The sequence below is a fragment of the Coturnix japonica genome, chromosome 19, assembly GCF_054131305.1.
Source record: "Coturnix japonica strain WE chromosome 19, WE-NBRP24, whole genome shotgun sequence".
In the NCBI taxonomy this organism is placed as follows: domain Eukaryota; kingdom Metazoa; phylum Chordata; class Aves; order Galliformes; family Phasianidae; genus Coturnix; species Coturnix japonica.
Genome location: NC_140681.1, coordinates 4,615,716 through 4,640,289, shown reverse-complemented (window position 1 = coordinate 4,640,289; position 24,574 = coordinate 4,615,716). Strand labels below are relative to the sequence as shown.

General features: G+C 41.5%; 1 protein-coding gene across 24 annotated transcripts in view; it reads right to left on the bottom strand.

Annotated features, from left to right (window-relative positions):
* Positions 1-24,574, bottom strand: part of PTPRT (protein tyrosine phosphatase receptor type T) — a 391,962-nt gene that overhangs the window by 24,118 nt on the left and 343,270 nt on the right. For 10 of the 24 annotated variants that reach the window (XM_085519547.1, XM_085519553.1, XM_085519548.1 and 7 more), the window contains 5 exons: positions 20,934-21,011; positions 20,689-20,733; positions 12,615-12,802; positions 6,759-6,846; positions 400-476 (listed from right to left, as the gene is read on the bottom strand). In XM_085519547.1, coding sequence (XP_085375673.1) covers positions 400-476; positions 6,759-6,846; positions 12,615-12,802; positions 20,689-20,733; positions 20,934-21,011 — 476 coding nt within the window. The remainder of the gene's footprint in view (positions 1-399; positions 477-6,758; positions 6,847-12,614; positions 12,803-20,688; positions 20,734-20,933; positions 21,012-24,574) is intronic. The other 14 variants (XM_085519559.1, XM_085519563.1, XM_085519554.1 and 11 more) reach the window with 5 other exon arrangements.

Genomic DNA, 24,574 nt, shown 5'->3' with positions numbered 1-24,574 from the left:
GAAGGCAGCTTTTTAAGTTATTTTACAATGCTTTAAAAAATGTCAAGCTACTCACACCTTGTGCACTGTGACTCTGCACACAGTCAGTAAGAGTCAGATATCTGCTAATGTTTTTGTGAGGGGCTGATACTGATTTCCACATACATCATGCATTTACCCCACATTCCACTTGTGTTTGTGGAGCTGTCAGACATAGGAAATCTCCATCTGTCTAGACTGGTCAGAAAGAAGAGACTGGAGACCAAGAACCTTCTCCCTGTCACAACATGAAGTCTGCGTAACGTTCATCTGTCACTCGCATCAGACCAGCAGTCTGTCCCTACGTAACATGCACCACAAACTGGTGAGCAGATTGTCAGCAGCAGGGTTTGTCACATTGGGAACGTCCGTGAGCCTTACGTCTATGTAATTGGCGTTGATGTAGTCAGAGTGAGGGTCCCCATCCAGCAGCTGCAATCTCACTCTTGAATGATCATCTGAAAGAAGGAAAGAGAAAAGTGACAGTAACGATAAAGAGGACTTTGTCAGTGCTTTATTTTATCTGCCAATTCCTGCAAGGGAGTAACTGAATCCTTACAGTAAAAACAAAACAAAACAAAGAACTGTAAGAATAACGAAACTATTCCAGTTCCTATATGCCCTTTCTTTTGTCTGTAAGATCTTTAGGTTAGTACTCGTTCAATCTCAGTGCTCATTAAGTTCACTGCCATCACTATAATTTGTTACTGAGCTTTTGAAAAGACCAGAGACACCGCTTGGTTTGGGGGGTCTTTGCAGGAGGTATTTCCATTCCAAAAGCCATCTCAGCTCTGGGATGTAACAGCCCCCCTGGCTTCCTCAGGCCCATGGAAACTTGAGGCAAGCGCTAACATAATAACAGGATAAATATATATATATAATAACAGGATAAAAATAAATAGGCCACAACAGCGGAATGGAAGACTAAAGGAGAATAAAATGACAAACGAAATCCTACAACTAACAAGTGGGGTTAAATCCAAAGTACAGGAAGAAAATAGTGAGGGAAATCAGAGCTCTTTTATACAACCCACAGAACCCACTGCAGCAAAAACAAAGTGTTCGTGTTTTTGAGGACGTTCAAAGTTACTTCAGATAAGGCAACAAAATAACAGATATCAATCTCTTCCTCTCCCACTATGCTCTGGAGCTCAGATAAAGAAAGGAACTACCCCAGCGGGCAGATTATGTCATAATTTTCCACCAAGAGAATATTTTGATCTTCCTCTGGAACAGCTGGTGCTGAGCTCTGTCAAAGCAGATACTGAGCGAGCTGGGCGTTGATCTGATCGAGGCTGGCAGTCCCAGTGCTGGCATGTAATTAATTGCAGAGCTGTTATCTGAAGACCAGTTGCTTGGGAAAGGCAGCCAGGTTACGGAGGTCACAGCCAGGCGTGCTGGGCTCATTTCTAAAGGGTTTCTTTTTAATGAAGCAGAATACAGATTCCATTAAGTTTATTTCCTCCCCGCTAGCTATGCAGACAGTAGCTCCCAGGCAGTAAAGCATTAACGGCTAGAAACCCTTTGCAAAATATGAGCCTAAGCATGACTTACATTCAATTAAAAAGAATCATCACAATAAAACAAAAACACGAGGTGGAATTCTGCAGTAACTCAGTCAAAAAGGTTTTAGCCATGCCTTAATTACACACAGCAACAGAGACAGATGTATATACAGCTCTGAAAACTGAGATTTCGATGTATATTGAATATCCATTAGCTCATGTAAAACAATGACTCGATACTTCGTTCATTGTTTGGGTGAGATTTTCACGCCCACAAACTATAGCTGCACTGTTGTATTTCTCAAATGCCATATTTGCATTCAGAAAATGGTTATGCTGGTGAATCCATCAAAAGCTCTGCTACAACATGCATTAATAAATACAAACTGTAAATGCAGGAGGTATCTTTCCCAAAGTGCTGATGTTGCTCCCAGCTCTCCACAATTACCGGTGCTCAAGGCAAGCACACTAGGAGTTGCAGTAAATCATGTGGTTAGACAGACAACAGAAGAATTTATACTTAGAGCAATTCACACAGACAGACAACAGGCTGATTAAGGTGGACATCTCGATGAAATACACCAAGTCTCCTGTAGCCAATTTCACACTTGCAATTCAAGGCAGGAAACTAAGCTAGTTAAGAAGCGAGCAGAACAAAAGCAAAGCAAAGAAATCCCTGGAGCTAATGGCTCTGAGGGGAACACTTACTAATCCTCCTTGTGATGCCATAGTATGATGATGCTATGAAAGTCTTGGTTCATTGCAATAATATAACTGAAAAGTTGTGAGACCAAAAATGACCCTGATGACAGAAAAGAATCTCAAGTTGCCTTTTTAAAGTGGGATGTCGATGCTTTCTACATACAGTGTGTGGCTCAAGAGTGCTGCACAGCCATTGAGGAAGAACCCACCTCTCCTCATGTAACTGAACCAAGCTCACAGATCGCATTTCAGCTCTATGAGCCACTCCTTAGTTAGAAACTTAGAAATAAAGATGGGTGTCTCCTTAAGGGAACTGCCTGAGAGAGATCTGAGAAGGACTGCGGAATAAATCTGTGCCTCTAGGACAGATATGGTTAAATGACGGGTGCTCTGTAGCTAAGAAAGTGTTTCTTTTGTTTACTTGAACCAAATATGGTTATTCTTACTGTAAATAATAGGAAAGCGATTAATACTTGTGGGTGAATGTGTAGCAGAAAAACTGTATATGTGTATTAATGAAGCCTTAATGGCTTAATAAGTTCATAAGTTTAGGAGGCCATTCTGAATCAAAACTCTTGGGTCTTGTGCTTATTCTTTCAACTGATAGACTTCAAATGGCTTTTTAAAGAAAGGCAAGTATCCTCACTTCTCCCAGTGACCAGAACAAGTCCCTTATTCCAATTCCCACTGGACTAAACCAGCTAAAGAGACAACATATTTGGCACACAGACATCACCCAACTCTTCTGCACATTCAACAGACATCACACAATCCCTGTGTGCCACAAATGCTTTACAGAAATCTTCAGGGCTAAGGAAAAAAATGGAAGCAGTTTTACAAGCGTAGACATGAGCTTAGTTCTCCAGTTGCCTACAATTGGAAGGCAAGTTAGCAGAAGTCTGCATGAAGAGTACTTGGAAAATTGGTCTTCAAACAGATTTCAAGAGTGACAGGAGTTTCGTTGAAAAGCATCATGCTCCCATTTTTAGCACAAAAAAAACCCACCACGTTATCATTTCATACTTCTGTCAAAATCCCCATTAGTGATCATTTGAAATATCATTGCAATTTTTCTATGCATCATTTTGACACCAGTGCTGGATTAATCTCATGCAACTTTTGCCATCTAAATATTATGCAGCGAGTCTAAATTGATTGTCAAGGTATTCCACTGAGTTGATGGAGAAATACAGGTATCTTTGGCAATAAATCAACACAGTTCTGGTAAGAAAGGATGAACTGACCACTCAAGGTGCACTGTCCTCTAATCCTACCCCCAGCAGCCCCAGATACCTTGAGAACAGGGCAACAATGGAGAGAGCTGCGAGCTCTCTTAATCTTTCCCTGATATCTGTCTGTTCCACCAGACAATTCTCACTAATTTGCAGTCTTCCAGCCCAAAGCATATGGCAGTCAGAGCAGGAAGAAAATGAAGCAAGTTCCAATATTGCCTTTGTCACCAACTCGATATGTTTTAGTGGTCCACCACAGGATGCTAATACCAGAGAAGATGGTAAAGCTACACTGCAGATGGGAGAATCATCTGAAGCAGTGCTGGTCAAAGTGTCCCTGCAAGTACTAAACACCTCCTGTAAAAACATGCCCCAAAGAGGGGGAAAAAAAAAAAGAAGGGAAAAAGATGGTGCTGTCCTATAAGTTAAAGCAAAACACAATCTTCTGTCTCTATCCCTCAGCTCTCACCTAAGAGTTTTACTCCAAATTTGGATAATACATGGAGAGATGGAATAGAAGCAAAGATCCCACACAGCTTTAGGATGTTTTCTCTTCTATGCAATGGGATCAGCTCAACTTATAAGTGCAGCATCTCTCCCTTAACCATCGCATGCTGATACACTTCCAAAGCATCAATATCTAAACACTAAATCAAACTTAAATCATTCCTATAAGTGCACCCATTACCTACCTCTGCCCATTAAGCTGGTCTGCAAAGACTGGTTTGCAGATGTAAGAGCAGCAGCAGATATTGGGGCTGGAAGCAAAATTTAGGTTTTCACACAGAGGCAAAGTATTAATAAAGTACTGGGAAAGAGGTGAGCAGAGTAAAAAGGTCCTGCGAGTGTACTATTACATGGGAGGCTGGGAAGACAACCTGCTGTGAATTCCTGAGCAACACCACATGTTGCAAGAGCTGATAAGCTCATATTTTAGCAAAAGTCTCTGAAGCAGTTAAAGAAGTTAGATCATAACCTGGCTTTTCAATTCACTCTCCAAACAGCATGCAATACGTTGTTCCAGGACTGATGAAATTGCAACTGTGATTAAACAAATAAGGTTAATTGCCATCTGTAGCATTTGACCAAATACACTGGTAAGAGCAATCAGTGCACACTGGGTTTTACCAGCAATTGTAGGTCTAGCACAACAAATCAGCTAAGGATGTCGTCGTGTTCTGCTTCCTCTCCTCTGCTCAGGCTTTTGCACAGTTTGTACCCACAGAGCACAATTCATTTTCATGATCTGCCTGGAGGGAACTGCTCTCCTGCTATTTTCAGTTCTGCTGTCATTTCTCCTTTCTGAATCCTGCCATTGCCTTTACTCAGGACAGCAGCCCAACATCACCCATCAGTAGGTTCTGATGAGACTTAACCAGAGACATCACTGATAATTTCCCACCGTTTTGACAAAATATCTAATGAATCATATACCCTTTCCTCAGGCATCCTCTCTTCCTTCTTCCCAGCATTTTATAAGTGAAGCAAATACTTCAATCCATTTTACTTCATCACTCTTCATGGCACATTAGTAAATCTAGAAATTACTTTCTCCTTCTCCATGTCTTTATGTCATACACATTTTAAGTGAGGAAAATCCATCCAGTCTTGTTACTTACCTACAAATCTTCAGCATCCCTCTGTGCTTTCACTATTTTTGTGTTTCTTACCTATGTCTTTCCATTACCTCAACAACCTTCTGACTTTTTCTCCCACAGCCCTCAAATCTGAGCTTTGAATGGTGCCTCTCACACAGCCTTGCCTTTCTTCACCTCCACCTTGACATCAGGTCAACTGCTTCTTCAAAACCCTCCAAAGAAATATTTTCTTTCACGTTATCTTACTCACAACATACTATGGCACTTCCACCTTCAAAAACCAACGTGCGGTTGTTACAGCTAGATGATTCATTTCTCAGACTAATTTGATCTAAGCTAATTGTCTAGACAGGCAAATTGAACCTCTGTCTGGAAGTATCTTTCTTTGCCACTAGCAACACAGGAAGCTTACAGCAAGGCTGAGCTTTTAGACAGCTGAAGATAAGGGAGATGATTCTCACGCTAACTACAATGTTTCTCCATATGGAGAAACAAAGACTGTTGGAACCCGCGTCCACCTCACGACCTATGCAGAAAGCCAGGAGCAGAATCAGGATTAGATTAGGGCTCAGAATCCTTTCATTTTCATTTCCAGACTTCATTACCTTTACCATGAGGTCCCTTAGCTGTTCTGTGCCACTTCCCCTACACCATTACATGAATCGCTTCTTTTAAGTCTTTAAAAGAAAGAGAGGAAAGATAACCTGTGTGAGAGACACTTCTTTGTGACCAAGATTTTTTCCACTTTAATAAAGTCTGCTTGTTCTACAGAAAGCATACATTTAACCTGAGAAAAAGTACGCTACTAAGCGTATCACTCCATGCAACCTAGTTTTGCTTTACAGCATTCCATACACTTAACCAGTCACATAAATGTATGGTGCATCTATTTACATTCTTACTCCTTGTTCTGATTGCCCCAGACGTGGCTTCCCTAATTTGATACTGCTCAGCAGCCCTTAAATAGGATGATTTATTATATCTCTCCTCATACCTCCCAGACATTGTAGGGAATAATGAAACACTGGGGAAAGCTGCCTGGAGAGCTTTCGGAAAGCTTAACTTTGGAGATCTTTAGAAAAAAAAAAATCACTAAAATCAGACAAAAAATGAGAGGTAGAGCTGTATTTTAGATGGAAACAAAATAGACCTAAGTGGGTTTATGGAGGCCTCCCCTACCCTGTAGTTCTACAATATATTATTATCTCTACAACACCAACTACAATTTGATGAATTAAATACAACTAAGAGTTTTTAGTGTATTCTCAGCTGCCTCACTGTGATTAGCAGAAGCTAAGCTTGTCCTACTCATAAACCAGCTGCTCTGCTGGTTACTGACCGCTGTTCCACATCTCCTTTCACAATCCTGCTTGTGACACTGAAAGATCTGAGTTATATAACAAAAAAAACCATGAATAGAAAATGGGCAAAATCACCTACTGTGAAAATCTGGAAAGAGGATTTTGTCCTTAATTTGAATAAATAGATTTAAAAAAAAAAAAAAAAAAAAGCACTAAAAGGGCAAAAGAAAAAATATAAACAAAAAAATATCCTAGAATTAAGCATAGCGCATAACAAGACTGAATTACTGAATGCTCAGCACTGTAAACCAGCTTTGAGTGAGGTTTTCAAGCACACCCCATTTCCATAAGATGCTTATGGAATCATACAGGAAGCTCGGTGTAATGTGACTTAACACCTACAGGAGATTATGTTTCCATATCTATTCTTATTGCGATTTTCGTCTTCCTTGGCTGTATCCCAGGATGCCGTCTGCCCCTCGGGTAGTGCCTGCAAAACAAACAAGTGGAGGGTTTATAAAAACCTGGACAATGCCTGCAGGTGGGTTATGATGGCAACAGAGGGCAAAAATAAGGATACTGCATAATTCAGTACTCAACCATGCAAACAGCTGTTCTCGAGGAAAGGGCACATTTACTAACAAAGAAAACAGAGCTTGGTGCAGACCACGTGCATCCCTTGGCTTCTGCTGGCTGCTAATGCAGATCTAAAGGGATGAGGAGACTTGGTTTCTGGCTGCACAGTCACAGGTTAAGCTCATTTCTCCTGTAGAACAGGGGAGATTTCACATATATATTATATTATACGAAAGCTTCCAAAGGAGGGCTGTAGAGGGGAAGGGTCTGAGGGCTTCAGTGTGTGTGAGGAGCAGCTGAGGTTGCTGTGCTTGTTGGACCCAGAGCAGAGCAGGCTGAGGGGAGGCCTCATGGTGGCTGCAGCTCTTCATAGGGAGCAGAGGGCAGTGCTCTCAGCCATAGGGTTTGGGTTAGGTGGTGCTGTGTGGAACCAGGGGTGGTGATTCAAGAGAGGACAGTCTGCTATTCTGTGCACAGCTAAGCAAGCCCAGATGGTGGAAACAAAGGGCTCAGGCTTTCAGCTGAGCACATACAGTGGTTTCAGCTATTTCTTTATTGGTGACGGGGTGATGTAACACAAATCACTTGCTGATTTTCTCTGAGGAAAAAATAACAAGCTCAGAGTTTTAGATAACATCTATAGAAAACAGGCAAAAGAAGGTAAAACATACCAACCATGAAAATAAATGGTCTGCTTCTCCAGGTTTGCTCTTTTGATGGATGCAAAGGAAACCAGCAGCAGGCAGTGCTGCTTTACCATATAGCTTGAACATAAGCAAACAAGCTGCTTTCCCTTCAACGCATGTCAAGTAAGGATTGTAAAGTCATAAAGGTAGAGCTGGAAAGTGGCAGCTGTGATGGTGTCTGGCTGGAGGTCGGCCCTGCTCTCCTTGGGAGATGGCCTGAGCTGTCCATGAGGGACGGTCTCTCTAGGGACAGAAAGCCACAACCTGCACATGGCTGGTGGCAGCTGGAACCATCCCAGCTTTGGGTTGTGCTGAATGCAAAGGTGAGGAAAAAAACAGCTTTGCTGTGTTTTCTTGGCCTTCTCCAAGATCTACGCCCTGATGTGAGCCTGTATTACTAAAATCAACCGCAACATTACAAGCTGTACCATTCATAATCCCAAGGGAATTATGGAGTTTTTATACTGCACTCATTGGGGAATCATATCTGCCTTGGCTAGCAGCGGGTAGTTTGACAACTGGAAAATGAATTTACATTCATCTTCACAAGCCATCCAGGTCTATTACAGTTCCTGAATGCAATAGCAGAGAGACACAATTATTAGGATCTACAACACTGGCATTACAAATAAATTTAATAAGAGCAACCCTCTTGCAGACCAAATTGTTGTGAATTTCCCCCAGAGGGGTTCCAGGACAGAAAATGTCAGGCACTGCAGCACTGCCACGAGCCTGCTGACAAAAGACAGGGACAGCAAGTTCCTATTCAAAAGCCCAGGAGAAAGAGTAATAAACTCTGTAATTGGCGAGGGCTTTGATCACACATATATTTCCTTTACAGACAGCTGTTTCCAAATAGAAGCTCATCTCCTGAGTACAAAAAAAACCCCACAACCTCACAAGAACACCAAACCCACCACACTCAACAACAAAAAAATCTCTGAGTAAAAGAAAAGAGGTAAGGACAGTTCATTTTTGTCTTTAAAGATGAAGGGAAAGGTGCCTTATTTTTCTACTAATATCAAAACACGGCAGATTGACCAGAAAATGGCAATGGTCATTAGGCATCTAATCACAGCCATCTGAAAAGGAAAAAGTACAATAAATCCTTCCCCATCACTTCACCTGGAGAAGTCTATCTTGGCTAAAGAATGCACTTTCAGTTCCAAAAAGCCCTTTCCAACTAAGGCCATCCTTTCAAGTGATTTGTTGAAATTCCCCACTGAAATTCCAGATTTCATATTTGCTTTACACAGCCTCCAAAGATGGAAGAACCTGCCATTTTTCACCTCAATCAAAACCAAAGAAATCTCTGCTTTTCATGAAACTATCTCTGAAGAGACGAAGGGCAGTTCTGCTTGGTGAGGAACACAAACCACCTCTGCAGAAAGCAGACCCACACCTCTTCTATACAACCAGCTGTACAAACTGGATTAACTGTGCATACAATTCTGCCACGAGATCACTGACAGTGTAGCACCGAGAATCAAAACTGCATTAGAAATACAAAAGCAAAAACATCAGTTACGATCCACTCGTATCCAGAAAAAGAGCTGCATTCCTAATGGGTTTAGTGCAGTGGATTGCACAGAGTACTTCATAAATACGCTCTCAAAAGGAACACTTCTGCTTCTCACTGTACTATGAATAAGGGCAGACCAGAACGGACCTCTCAGGTATCAGAACTGGACCCATATGTGGTATTTCTGCAGGAAACGTGCTGGATTCTTTGTTCAATTTTGTTCAACTACCAAATTTTGGTGTTCAAAAATCTGGGCTTAATTTTTAAGCTTTCCTTTCTTTTCTTCTTTTAGAGAAGAGCAGTAAAAATGCAGACTGAAATACCTTCTCTGCAGTAGAATTCATAATGATGCTTTTTAAACTAAATTGATCTAATTTTTACCTGAAATGACAGGGCCGGATCTCTAAAAGTCAGCTTCATCTCAACCAACATTTCCAAGCACCTCAACTTGGATACATAACCAAAGAGCTCATGATCAGGCGAGGCTTAGAGCAAGTCAATATAAATCTCCGACTGAGGCATTTAATTAGTTTGCAGTTTGTTTTTCATTTAGAAGTATGAAAACCCAAATCCTTCATTTGCACTGATGTACCCCAATGATGCAGCAGTGCTGCTCAGGGCAATGCTATCAATTAAAAGCCTCGCTGCCCATCCCACAGCCTCCCCCTGCAGCCGCAGTATCAACAGAGATGGCAAAGCTCTTCCCACTACTCTGCTGTGACCCAGGGTTAAAACTGCTTTGGCTGAAAACAAACAGGGAAAAAAAACCCACAACAACAAACCAGCAATGGAAAAGAAATAATTCAGCCAGTTCAGCTTCCCATTTAGTACACAGCGAGGCCAAACAAAACCTTAAGCCAGTGTAATCCATGGACAGTGTATCTAATAGCAATCCTGCTGACATTTTGTAGTGCTGAACTGCAGGGTCTGGTCTTTTGACCGGATAGAGGCATTGTGGGCAGGTAGAAATGAATGGGTTAAAATCCAGAGGTGACTGTAATCCGTTGGAAACCAGCAATGCTACGACACCTGAGGAAGGAGCCACAGAATCCAAAATAAGCAAGCAGTCTTGGTAATGCACATGAGAAATATGCTTTAGTGACACCCTAAATCATATTTGAAATTTGGATACTTAAGCTTATTACCTCTGCAGACAGTAATTGGAGCTTGCAATACAGTTAGGGACCAGCCTAGCAGCTCACAACAAATCAGGGTTGATATGCTCTGAGAAAGGAACAGGCGACAGTTAAACAAGTCCTGTTTAAATGTTTATGGCCGTGCCTAATCCCACATAGTGCCATCTACATCCAGTGTCAGTGATGGATCGATCTCTCGTGGCCCACACGTTTTACTGCCAACCACAAGGAGCAGACACTTTGGCCTGAGGTGCAGCAGGCAGACAGAAATAACGCACATAACTGCAAGTGCTGACAGGTTCCCACGTTCACACTCAGTTACCAGCCAATTCACACGAGAAATTCCACCACTTACACCATCACATCGTGGCCGCTTCCTCAGTGTGGAGTTAGATGTAAGATGCAAGCACTTGAAAATCTTCCTTTCAAGATGTCATCAGTGAAACATGTGCCCTAGTGCTCTGCAGGTGAAGGAGCATCAAACAAAAGCCCGAATGCAACTCCCTGATTTCTCAGCAGAAATGGGAATGCACATAAATGATTGTCACATATGACTGATACGTTCTGCTCAAAGTGATTGTTCATGAGAGTACAATTATTTGGTAATGTGGCACTAAACAGGCTCCCATGTATGCTATCAATCTGCAAAGTAGGTAGAAAAGCAGCTTCTTAGAGGAAAAAACATACACACGGATGACATTGATTATTAGTGTGCAAAAACAGATTTTAAGAGACCAAGATAAATTCTCAGGCCTTTTCTTTTTCAGAGCTTCCCAATAATTTTGCAGTGTGTTTTGCAAGGCAGCTCATCCAGCCAACTTAAAACTAGTCTTCCTACCTCCCAGAAGTTACAACCCTTCAGCATCCTCCCTGCAATCTGCAGAATTGCTGTTGGAGGCTGAGAGCATCTTGGAGCTGTGCTCTGAAAACCAAATTCATCCAACTAAAAGGGCTGCCACTTAGGGCAACGGCCTCTGATTGCAGGGTAGGACAGTACAAGTGATTTAAGAGCTTATGGCATTCTCCAGGCCACTTCTTGTGAAGGAAGGAATTATGCAAATGTAGATAGTGTCATCGTCATTGCATACGTCTTTAGATAGCACTTTCTGGGAAAGGCACAACTTGTGGAGCTGAAAGTTGCATTGACATTTTTCATGCTAATGTGTTATTTTGATAACTACCAATGCCAGTGCCAGAAAATCACATATATGCCAGCACCTGTTTTCTTCCTGAACATCGAGAACTAGATTAGAGGGCATCTGTAATTGTGCTAAATGTAGTTCTGGGTACTGCTCACAGAAGTGCAGGCCAAGGGAGGCTAAGTAAATCTCCCAAGAGAATTACCACCCTTTTTCAATATTTAACCAAGATCTCCGAATTAATACTTTAATTAGTGCCCTTGATTGTGGTGCATGAGTGCACAGCCCTTGTTAACATACAGTTACCAGAAATATCTGTCATGACAATCTTTGATGCCATCTGATTACAAAAAGTATTCCCTGGTGACAACCAGGAAAGCATTATTTGCAATTACAGCAAACCCCAGCATCAGTGATACAAACCCTATGGACTCTCACTTGCAGGGTGGAGAAGTGAGCTGCTTTCATTAAGTAACTTACTTTTCACAGCTGTTAAGTTATTTTTAAGTAGTTTTAATGCCACTATGCATATTAATTACTTATTGCCTTCCCACCAGCTTACCACATTCATTATAATTATCGCTTGCTACAGCAAAGTCTCACATATGTTTGATGTTATTTCCCCATTTTCTCCTTCTTCTCTAAATGTATAATTGTCTTCCAACCCCTCCCCAGTGCTGTTGTTCCTGTAGTTTGCATTGCATTTCTGGCCACTCCAGCTTTGTGGCAGGGGAGTGGAGGGGCTGCTTTCATACTGGCACCTCACTGCTCTCCTCTCTTTTAAGCAGCAAGAAAAGATCACTTAAATGTACTCTGAGACAAAGATATGAGTATACAGAAAAACTCCATTTAAACTACACGAGGTTGCTACCTTTGCCTTTACAGTTCCACACACGGGGATCATTAAGCTGTGATTTAATTTGATCAATTGCTCCAGAATATTTAGGAGTTCCAAAATACAAAAAACCTTTTTCTTCTTACAATGTAGTAAATACATTTTCTCTGGACCACAGAGCCACCAAAGACTGCTAGCATTCTAAATCCTAGTCTTATTAACAGAAATAAGATGGAGGAAGTAAACAACTAAGAGAGTAAGTGAATTAAGGAAAAGGAGCTCTGCACACAGTTAACCTTCCATCCCAAGCATCTTTGTGACTGCCACTTCTCTACCGATTCACACAAGTGAAGGCTCCGCTCACCTCATACTCCTCTTTAAATCCATAGCCCTGTCCACGCTTCATCTGGGTGATGTGCTGCAGCAGGTCGGCCACTCTGATGGCTGGCTGGAACTGCCCCCGTGGGTAGGACATTTCCACTGGCTCGCAGCTCCGGTACGGGTGGGTCTGGATAGTCAAGGTTGGCTGGGTCATCTCTCCATGGCTACTGTCTGTATTGAAGACAGGAAGGCAAAACAAGCTTTCACTTATCTGTGACTGCCATTCTCATTCCTGCTCCATTTGTTTCTTCACCACCCCATTGGCCGGTGCAGGCAAAAGAAAGTAAAGAAATCAGTAAGAAATACACAGCGCCAACTGCTGCTGACTCCCATTCAACTATTTTTTGTGTCAAAGAGACAAACCCAGAGGTGGGAATGGAATGAACAGCCCATCAGGCATGAGGGTGCAGCACATACAGTGAAACAGCAAACGTAGTGTGAGCTCTGCATAATGATCCCACTGGCATTACATACCTTCCTTCACAAACCTGCAAGGAACAGGACCATAAGATACACACAGATGAGGGAGATATTCAAGCAAGATTTGGGGCGTACAGAATGAGATGAGTGAAAAGGGCCCAAGTTAACAGCAAACAAACCATCAGCATTTCAGAATAGCCACACAGGAGGTTAGAGGCCAATTAAAACGCTCTGCAGATTCAAGCCTAAAATATATTCCAAACTGCAAAACCATAAGGTTAGGCAGAAAGAAGTACAGAAACAATTAGCTTGCATGCAAAATCCTAACATTTAGATATGTATTCTTAATAGATATAGTTCTTTCTGAAAGAAATATTTTAAAAACCTCTATCACCACAGAGTTGGAATTGCAATCTCTTATATCCTCTAGCAAAACTCCAAAGACAGCAAATCTTCCTGTTGAACTGACATAAACTTAAGTAACCATAGCAAAGACTACCAAAATGTTTATTCTTAACAGGAGAAACTCAGATTAGATGAACAGTTTAGGGGTTTATCTATCACAATTCTTTCTTATGGTTACAGATATCTAAGATCACAGACTCCAGGTTGATTGAGGTTGGAGGCACTCTGGGTCCCTTTGGTCCCACTCTGCCCCAGCAGGGCCACCCAGCACTGCTGCCCAGCACCACATCCCATTGACTTTTGGGGATCTCCAAGGACACCCAACACCTCTCTGGTCCCTGTGCCAGAGTTCCAGCACCCACACTGCACAGCAGTGTTTCCTGATGGGTTTTGGGTTCCTTAGTACATACAGGCCTTAACAGCCTGCATGGATTCTTCCTGATCTTCCCCCAAAAGTTAACGAACTGAAAATATACCCTTCTTCCATTGCTCAAAAGAAAATGAAGAAAAAAAGAAAGGAACAAATTGAAGATTGCACACACCAGGCTCATTTCATACAGAACACAGACTGAGAAAGAGCCCAAACACTATTCCTTGTCAGCAATAGTACAGTCATGTTTTAGGAGGGATAAAAAGTAAATGAATCAAGTTGCAATTTCAGGGTGATTTCTGAGAGACAGAAATATGGCCAGAGTTACTGTAAACATTGCTATCCTTGAGAAACCACTGCAAAGTCTTGCTCATAAGCAGTCGGGATCCCTGCTCTGTCCCTCATTCCAAAACTGGGCAGGAGCAGACAGATTAGGGCATTAGATTCAGCAAACGACAAAACAATGACATGACAAAACTTGACAAATTATGTTCTAGCTGGTTAACTGTTATACTGGAGGTAAGTTATCAAGACAGGCATATGCTCTGTTCTGGAGGACTATGAGGAGAAAGGAATGACTGCAGTGGATGCACTGCCATGGGGCAAATTATCTCTACAACACATAGATACAGATGATATACATATAGAACATTAGATATACATACAGATACAGATATAGATAGATGAGTCTGATGCTTGAATTATCAGAGATGCTGAACATGTCCTGCTGCTTTTAAAATAAATGGCCATCACATCGATCATTCGCTCTGAAGATGAGGCTACTGGATTTAAAGACTTCTCAAGCCAAGATTCTCATAAACAGTCACATTCCTTGGACAGCCCAAGATTTACAGACCTATGGCTCCAGTAAAACAACCTTCACATACAAAACATGAATAAATTTGGGACTTAAGGAAGAGTAACATCCAAAGCATTTATATAATCATCCCTAATGCTCCGACTAATGATAGTGTGAGAACTCCGAACAGAGGGAATTTCAAGGCTTATTAATTCCCCTGGTTGGATTCGCTTTCCCAGCGCATCTTTTCCTCCCCTGTTCCCTATTAACCTCCTGTAATGGGGAGAAGAAGATTTTTATCGTGGACCATTTCCGACAGACGTACTATGCTTAATTTTCCATCATTAGGTTTAATACAAACCCAATTTCACAAATGGCTTCTCTAAAGAACCTACAAGTAGTGCCACATTTTTATCAGCCCCAATTAAAAGACATTACTACATCTCTATTCAAGAGGGAGACTTAAAATGTACATGCGGTACTAGTGCTAATAGTCAGGGCACATGCAGAGCCCAGCCTATTTGTAAAGCAGAGCTCAGATTAACTCCTTTGCAGGATATCACTGATTTCTCACTTTTTCAAGTTCCTTAATTCTGGTATTTTTGGGTCTCTACTCTCAGTAGTATCCAAGTGAGAGGTGAAAACAGTCCTCTGTCCAGAACAACTTCCTTCAAACTAGACTGGAAATACATGAAGCCCAGCAGCAAAGAGTCTGATTCCAGCCTTTAAGTTTATGGTGACAGCTGTGCTTCTGGTCTCTTTGGTCAGACAGAAATACAGACTCTACTGACAATGGAAGCAGCTCTTGCAGCACCACCTCTCACCCAGCCAAGTCTTTCTCCTAAAAAAAACACTGCATGTCACACAATCTGAGTTATCCTGCTCTCAACCTGAGAGCACACAGAGCTGACACAGGGAACATCACCTCCATTGGATTTCTGTGACAAACACATCCCAGGTGGCACTGCCCAATAGAAAACCACAGCCTGAGATCTGCACCAGCTTGGGAGGGCTGCCAGTTCTTTCCACAAGCATCTTATTCGGGGCAAGGAAGAGATCAGAGGAGCTCTTATGGAGATAAATTGCTACGTATGAGGCGAGCCTAGTGTTCATATGTTCTGCTAATAAAGCCCAATTCCAGAAACATATTGTTCCTTCCTGGTGTAATCACACCACAAGTTGGAACCTAAGCATGGTTAATGAGGCGCTCAGGCAAGGCACTGCCCCTTCTTTCAAGATGTGCAGTTCACAACAATTGTGGGAAATCTGGAATGCAGGAGGGGAAGCAGCAGCAAATCCATCTCTCACTGGGACAGTCAACCAAGGAGGCTTCAAACAGTTGCTTTTCTTTTGCTTTTTCTGCATTGCCTTTCTGCTGGTTGCAGCAATAGAAGGTACCTGTGCCTTCTGGTTACTGAATAAGGCAACAGGACCACCAGCCCCTCAACCACCCCACATTGTGCTCAATACTGCTGCACAAATGGCAAGTCACAGAAATTTACCATAGTCCATCCTGTCTGCCCCCATTTCAAACCACCCCCACCCTGTTTTCTCTGAGTGGGGATGACACTGAAGCTGGTGCTTCTGGAGCACTTGTGCCTTTCCTGAGTTTTCAATGAGATGAGGAGATGAATTAAAAGAATTCTTTCGAAAGACACATGAAATAATTCACAGAAACTAGTAAATACTCAGACTATGAATCAGGCTTCTAGTATTATATTTCATATGCCCTCCTTATTTCTAGTCATACATTCTCATTTTCTTGGTAAGAACACAAACCACCACGTCTGACTTCATGCCAAAAACAGACTAGTGTCAAAAAATAATCCAAATCTGAAGATTTCAAGAGATGGTGATTCATCCTGACCCCAAAAGTTGTGCCAATGGTTAATTACCCTTGCTGTCTAAACACTTCTTAATTGCAATTTAATTTTGTTAAACTTCAGTTTCCAGACACTGAATCTTATTATACCCCCTGTTAGATTAAGGAGCCCTCTGAGTATTTGAAATTTTGACCTACGCAGGCACTGATCAAATCAATTCTCCAATTTCTCTTTGATAAGGTAAATCAACTGAGCTCTTCTGAAGCCTCATTTGGGCTGAGCATTCAGGACCCCAGTTCCTTCCTACAGCCATCTCCAATTTTCCAAAGTCCTTTTTGTGCAGCCATAAACAAAACAGATATTCTGTGTGCTGCTGGAAACCCACTGTTCGTAATAGGCTCTTTTCTAATACTAGCAGCTGCAACAGCAAAATATTTTGTCACCTCACTTGTTAGCCCTCGTTAGCACAATGTGCTTTGTCCCCATGCTAAGACACCCGTTGCCAATGTAGATATTTTGATTTCCGGAAGCTGGCACTTTCATTATCAGTCAAATAGTTCATGGAATGCCCTGAAATGTTGTGGAAAATGGGAAATCAGCAGCTCACTGGCTCACACATAACTTGCTTGATTGTGGAGCTCTTCAGGCATCTCAGTGTATCTATTTGGGAGTGGAAATGCAGATAATCAAATTTAGCAATGTCAACTACACTTTTAATATTCCCAAGTTCTCCCTGCCTATGAGACGGTACTTCTGTGACTCTCTGCTTTGCTGGAGAAGTAATCATAAACTTGAAGTTAACTGTGAGGTCCTACTCTGCCAAGAGAAACACAGAGGAGCACCACGTGCTGAGAAAAGCCCACGCAGAGGCCAAGGAGGTGACATCTTTCCCCATTTGGTGGGTAACCCTGAGGGCAAGATAATATTGCTCACCTGCTGCAACAATACCTTCTATTATAGACTTTTGTTGCTTCCCAGACAACTAAAATAAATGTCTCCCTCCAAAGAAAAAAATCATACATTTTTTTTTCTATAGATGTCGATGAGGTGAAGAGCAGCTGAGAAACTGAGAGCCCCAGCCTATAAACAGCTGTGTGCAGCCCCATGCAACCTCTGCTCCTGGGAGAGGGCCTGCCTACCCAGGGCAGCTTTTGGGATGGAAACTTCAGATTATGTTACAGAAGTTATCTTGTTCTACAAACAAAAGGCTTTGGTAGTCTGCAAGACAGACATCTAGACACGTACAGTGATGCTGCCTTCAGATTAGAAAACTAACTTACGCCTCAAGCAACTGAAAGCAATGTTGCTCCGATGTGAGCCTTGAATACCCAGAGTTAATCTCAAAAGTTTTGCTTTAATATCCTTAGGAAAAAATAAATAATATTTTGAGCTGTGTTTGTGATGGATTTTATTACATGTAGGCTCAGTGTCTCTGCTAGAGCAAGGGTTGCCAATTGTTTGACGTCTTCCAAGGCTGACTACAGGATGGCTAATAACTCTTCTCCTTTCACTAGAGATAAATAAGGTGGCACCTGGTAAAATTAATTTGCTTTTTGAGTGCAACAAGGCTTGATTATATGGTAAATATCCAGCTATAATATGCTACATACAATATAATCAGTGGTATAGCAAAGCAAAGTCAAAACATCATTTGCCTAATGATATCAACTAAGCTATAAAAGGCAAGTTCCTTAACAAAAAGCCTTCTGAGATCAGTTTTGACAGAGCAGAGCATACATTGTTCATTTCAAAGGCTATACAGAAGCCATACGGCTGAATAAATCATTTTCTCTAGGTTTAAAGAGATTTTTTTAAGGATATCTTGGTAAATACTTCATAAAGCGCATTTTAAACTTAATAAAACTACTGAACACAATTATTTTTTTCCATCAGCACACAGGAAAAGCCTGCTATAAATGTAGGAAAAAGCTGCTTTGGTGATTTGGGCTAAAAACTGGGAGTACTGGATACACACATCACTGTGCAGCTCTTCTGATGTGGGGATTTTGCCAAACCTATGTGAAAAGAGGCAGACCTGCCTGCATAACAGAGCAACTCTGTAGCTGAAGAGCTACTGGCAATGGATGCAAGGGAAAGGTGTGCTGGCTCTCCTAGGAGCCTGCACTGATATCACTTGCTGAATGACTTTGACTGCCATGCACATCTTCTCCACAAACAACCCGTAATGTGGTACCATCTCCCCTTCAGACTTCAGTTACACAACATGAACCTTACTGAAATACTAAAAACAGGGAAACAGACTCCTTTACTTGCTAGTATTAAATATTCTCTTCCCCAGCAAAGGTGCTTGTGAAGGCCATTAAGTCTTGGAATCAACATCTCTAAGTTAAATTACAGAGCTAAAAACATGCATTACATAAGAAAAGTAAGTCAAGCACAACAACAAAACAATCCCCTGTATCTATCAAGAAATCATGTCACAGTCGAGCTCAGGGAGTCATCTAGCATGGCAGATATACAACATTTATTAGCAGAAGGCATAACAGATGGGAACAAATAGCACTGAAGCACAGGTGGTGCCAGAGTCAGATATTGGTGGTGAGATGACTGATGCCCTTTTTGAGATCTTTTTCTTTCCCAGGAATTAATAAACATCAAAAATCAAACTTATTTTGCTCATACAGCATCACCCAATGTCTGGTCAATCTGACTAAGCTCAGAACGTCAGGCTTTCCATTTGTCTACAGCTCAAAAGATAGAAGTTTCTCTGGTGCTAGGAGCTGTTTTGCAGCACCTGTGGCTGCTCAGTGCAGGTGCAACTTAGGGCTGAGCAGTCTGTAAATCAGGTCTCAAAATGCTCTGTGTTCTTCTGTGTAAGACAAGGATATCAGTCCTTACTCAGCTTAGAGATAATGGTTAGTAGATGCTCAGTTTTAAAGAGTTTTGCATATGTATAGTTTTGAATACATAAGGACAAGACTACGTTAATTCCCAACTTTGTTTTTTATTTTTCCTCTCTAAATGTGGGGTTTTAAAAGCTTTCAGAGCTTTTTTTTTTTCCTGGCTTTTTCTTTGTCCTGTGAGAGGCACAGGTTGGCCCTATTACTCCTTGAGCTTCAGTGTCAGAACTGTGCAGCTTGTTCTCTGGACACAGGGGTAGTAACACCTCCCTCAGATTTGGGTCCCCATTTTCACAGGTGCTGAGCATCGTTGAGAGCAGTTTGACCTCTTCTGGGCACTGTTTCTAAAGCACAGTGAAAAGATAAATCCACCTCCTGACTTTCCTGTTGGCAACGAGTCTCTGGGAAACAAAGAGAAACCTTCTGGAAAGGAAGACTCCTTCTCCATCACATCAAAAAAGGGCTTATTCGTCACCATCAGGCACGTTGATATACAGCAGGATAAATGTATGTATTGTGGCAGTCCCTGCAAGCCCCTCTGGCTGTTAGTCTGCAAGCCAAGGCACTTAAGTGCTTGGTTGTAATTTCTTCCTGGTCTAACTATAGGCCTTCAGTGTGCCCAGAGTAATGTTTAAAGCAGACATGGTAGATTACTGTGTCTGGAACTGAACATTTACTGTAGATAATCCAAAATGACAGGTTTCATAAATACCACTGGTTAGATTCTGATCAACTACATATCATCTTCCTGATTCATAGCAGAGGAATTGCCTTCTTCAAATTCCACACGCAGGCAGCATCCTCCAGGGAGAGCCCGAAGTTGTAGGCTGTTATTACTCACTTTCAAGGGTATACCTCCAGTAAGTTTCTGAATAACTTCTTTTTATCAGCTTACAGTTCCTGTCAATTTTGTTCTCTCTGTTAACTTACTGTACTAACATACTTTTAAAGACCCAAAAGCGAGGGGCTGCACACACCGCAGCACACAACCATCTCCCTCTAAAGTTACCAGCAGCCACAGCACAGCCTTCATCTCTCAGCAGCTGCTTTTTCATTACCATGTCACATATATACCAGACTGCTGCAACATTTAGCATTTAACTCTTAGCAAAGCTAAACGTGGTGGGCCCAATTCCCAAACCTACCCTCTGATTTCCATATACATCCGTATATGTTGAGCTGTCTTTTCCTCAACAAATCAATACAATCAATTAATAGTGATAATAGAGCATGAATGAAACCAAAGACTTTGCAATTAACATAGTACATGATCACAGGATTAATCATGATTTTGAAGCCCAGCCACATAACAGCATTAATAGGTTATTTGCAAGATGCAATGAGCATGATTTCTCTCCAATGAAGTAAGTGCACCATACCTGTCTTACCTAACAGCGTGGTCGATGGAACTGTGTCTGATGATACTTTGAGATGGAATTCCGTTCACCCACACGACACAGGTCATTGCAAATCAACAGAAGATCAGTAGGGAAAAGAAAAAGAGTTACAAAAAATGAAAAACAAGGTTAGCTTCATCTCATAGTCAGCAGATTCAGTCTATAGGTCAGATTGGGAAATGCACAAAAGAAGATTTAGAAAAGAAAGAAAAGTCTGGCACTAGTACCTGAGTAGTAGGAATTCAACAGAGATTTGCTCTGAAGGGTTTTGCTTTGGACAGAAAATGAACAAGGAGAGGGTGATGCTAGGTAGGAAAGACATAAGGAAAAGACTTTAGACATATATTAAGAGAGAGAAAGAACAGGGAGAATGTTCCTCAAAGAACACAGTAATATGGGATATACAAGGCTTATCAGAATGAATTATATTTTTCATCTCAACATGCATATTACATTTATTACAATGTCATCGTGATGGATTTTCTTTAATATAAGCAGTCCAGACCCCAAATATGCTATTATAGTTACTGTAAATCAGTGTGTTCCTAACATATAGGACTATATTCTACAAACCTCTTTTTTCTTTAAACCAAAGGAACATCTAAGCAAAAGATACTTGAAAACAACAACCAAAATACAAACTATAGCGAGTAAGATGCATTATTAACAGTAAAATAGCCTGCTAAGCACAATGTACCACAAAAATACACAAGCAGGGTAGCAATTTTTTTGTTAAAACCATACAAAATAAGAAGGGAATTGTTCTTCAATGCAGAACACTTAATAGCAAATCCTATAATCTTTTCCCCTGTGAGATGGGTTCTTTTAGCAGGACACACATCCCTACTTTCTCCCATTTAAAGCGTTAGCTTTCTCTGGAACAAATCCACAAATAACTCCCATATTGATCAAATATTAATGGAAAGGAGGCAGGGCTCCACATCTTCACAGCAGAATCTTTGCTTACTAGCAAATGTACGAGATTGGTTTATATCCACAATAGCACACATGTACATGCTTACGAGAATCCATCATTTCTGAATGTATATTCTTTTGTTATCATTCTGCATTCACTCTTAAGACTTACAGACATTTATCTCCTCCTCAAAATGTTGGGAAACAAGCTAATACAAATCTCAGTACATCAGAAAGATGACAATAGATAAACACAGGAAAAAGAATTCCATAATCCAGTAGAAGTAGATAAAAGTCAGTATACATCAAAGTAATTTCAGAAGCAATTTTTGTAGCTCTAGAAAAAAAAAAACAACAAAAAAAAACACCACTCATAAATTTCAAGTTCTTCTGTGGAGTGAATGAAAGAAGGCACTATCCTACGGAGTTTCATAAAGTCTTCAGAATTACCTCCTAAGCAGTTTATAATCAACTTATAATGAACCTGCTCCAGTTTTGCATTCTTCTGCTACATTTTCAGACTTTGACCATTTGAAAACACATTAAGATAATGCAATTTCTCATAGCTTAGTCTGCCTTAATGCATCTCTCATGAGGGACCTCTTCCACCTTCTTCCTTGTTATTTAGCCTAAATAAGACCTTCTCTGTATCACACTTGGCATGTGGCCACTTTTACAGTGTAAGATAAGCACTATCAAGAATACTTTGTTTGGCCAGAGTCACACTGTAAGTCCTCCAATTTCCTGAAATTTGGGAGTACAAAAGTGCATTGGGCCAAAGGTTTTCCAGGAATTGCCAACTATAAATTACTTGACCATCTACAAGTAGACACATCACTTCCATCGGTGAATCTGATTATGAATGTCACCAACAAGGGTTTCTGAAATGAACCATATGTGTGAGATAGGGAGGTGAATTCAGACTTTCAGAGAGCTCACTCTCAAAGTCAGCCAGGTGGCTGTTGTAGGAGAGATGCACGCACAGTTCTGTGTACCCAACAGCACCAGTGTGTGCAAGTCACAGACACACCTCCAGAGAGGACTTCACATCAAAGACACGAACTTGATTTCCAATTCTCTATACACAGGATATATGTCTCACAGTCATGACCCTACAGATGCTTAGAGTACATCCTTCCCAAAAGTGAAGATCATCTGTGGAGAGGCAATAACAGTGAGATCTTGATGCACCTGCCTATTTTGACCTATGGCAAATCTGTAAGACCTTTGCATTTCATCACAAAAGCATGCAGGATACAAAGAGGTATGAATTTAGATGGATCTTGATTAAAGATGATCATTAACAACCTGAGTACCAAGGAAATCTTCTTTGTATCTCCTTATTTTTGCTAGTAAGAGCATAGTAACAATACCACTTACTAGTGCAAATCTCAGTTCCTTAAAAGCATCCTTAAAGGCACCTTCACACCGTGCCTCTGCCTGTAATGTTAAGGCTATGCACCTGGACTGTACCAATGTCACTCCTTTGGAAAGCCATCTCCTCCGTGCACCATGTAGCAGCACATCATTGCTGAGATGCTGCTTCTCTTATCACACAGATGGGCTAACAAACTGCACAGAATATATGTGCAATAACAACCCCTTGCACACCTTTCTGGTCTGTGCACAGATACTGTGGGACAATTTTATGCATTCCTTGCCTCCCATTTGTCACCTCTCTCCACAACAACCCTGCACTGAGTCAGTGTCTGCATGTGGCCATGCTGTGCCACTCAGAGGAAAATGACACTTCTTTCCTGAAAGACAAGGAGCAGTCTCAAATACTGCAAATATCAGCATTTTCTTGTAAGAGATTTAAGATAAATATATATGTGTATGTATGCATATAAAGACTGCATCTGAGAAAATCGTACATTGTGGCAGAGACAGGGGCCTGAGTCCATAAAATTTCTGCAGTTTAAACTTGTTTAAGTATCAGTGAGAATCTCTCCTGTATAACAACTATCATTCTGGGATGGAAAGGGGGATAAAGAGACTCCCTGCTCCAGCAGAGCATCACAGAATTACAGAATGGTTTGGGTTGGAAGGCCCTTATAGTACCCCAGCCTTCCCTGCTGTGGGCTGGATGCTCCCCTATCCCCCTAGCTCAGGGTACCCAGGGCCAATCCAACCAGGCCTCCAATCCAACCTCCCCCCCAATGCTGATGCAGTACATGCTGAGTCTCCCATCAACCAACATCCCCAAGTCATTATTCTCCTCAGGGCTGCTCTCAATCCAGCCAGCCTGCACCCAGAGGCTAGAGATGTTCCAGACACAATTAAGATTGACAACGAACACTTCTATCAAGCCACAGACTTCAGATCTGCACATGGCCAACAGGGCATGAATTTATGGACAGCACCATTTGCAAGAGGTGATACTGAACATTTCCAAAGACATTCCCTCTGAAGCAATGAGGTGGCAGCTGGTGAAGGAATAAGCATTTTGACTAACAGCAGAGGGCAGGGGTACTTCCCAGTCACTGCTACAGCTAACTCAGACTCCCCATACTCTCATACCTGAGGTCAAGAGGGAGAGGATGAGCGCCTATCCTGAGATATTCATGAGCACTATTTTCTGTTGTAAGGTAGAAGGAACATTTAAGATGGAATTTGACTCTTACTTAGAGAGAGCTGACTTCAAAAGCTGGGCTGAATAGCCCCCATAAAAGTGTTATTAGTTAGCAGGAAAGTTACAAAGTAATCCAATTATGTTATTCAAAAGTAGGAGCAGGCCCATATAAAAACCTCTAAGTATTAAACTCCATTAAAATAATTTTTTTCTTTAAAAAAAGGCTTTTACTCTTTTTCTTTTCTTTTTTTCCCCCTGACTATATGATCAGCTGCAAACCCATAACATTCTGGCATCGGCACGTGCACACTCTTGCACACGACAGAACTTACCTCCAACACCTCAGCATCCTGGACTTGGCAGAAAAAAAAACACGTGGAG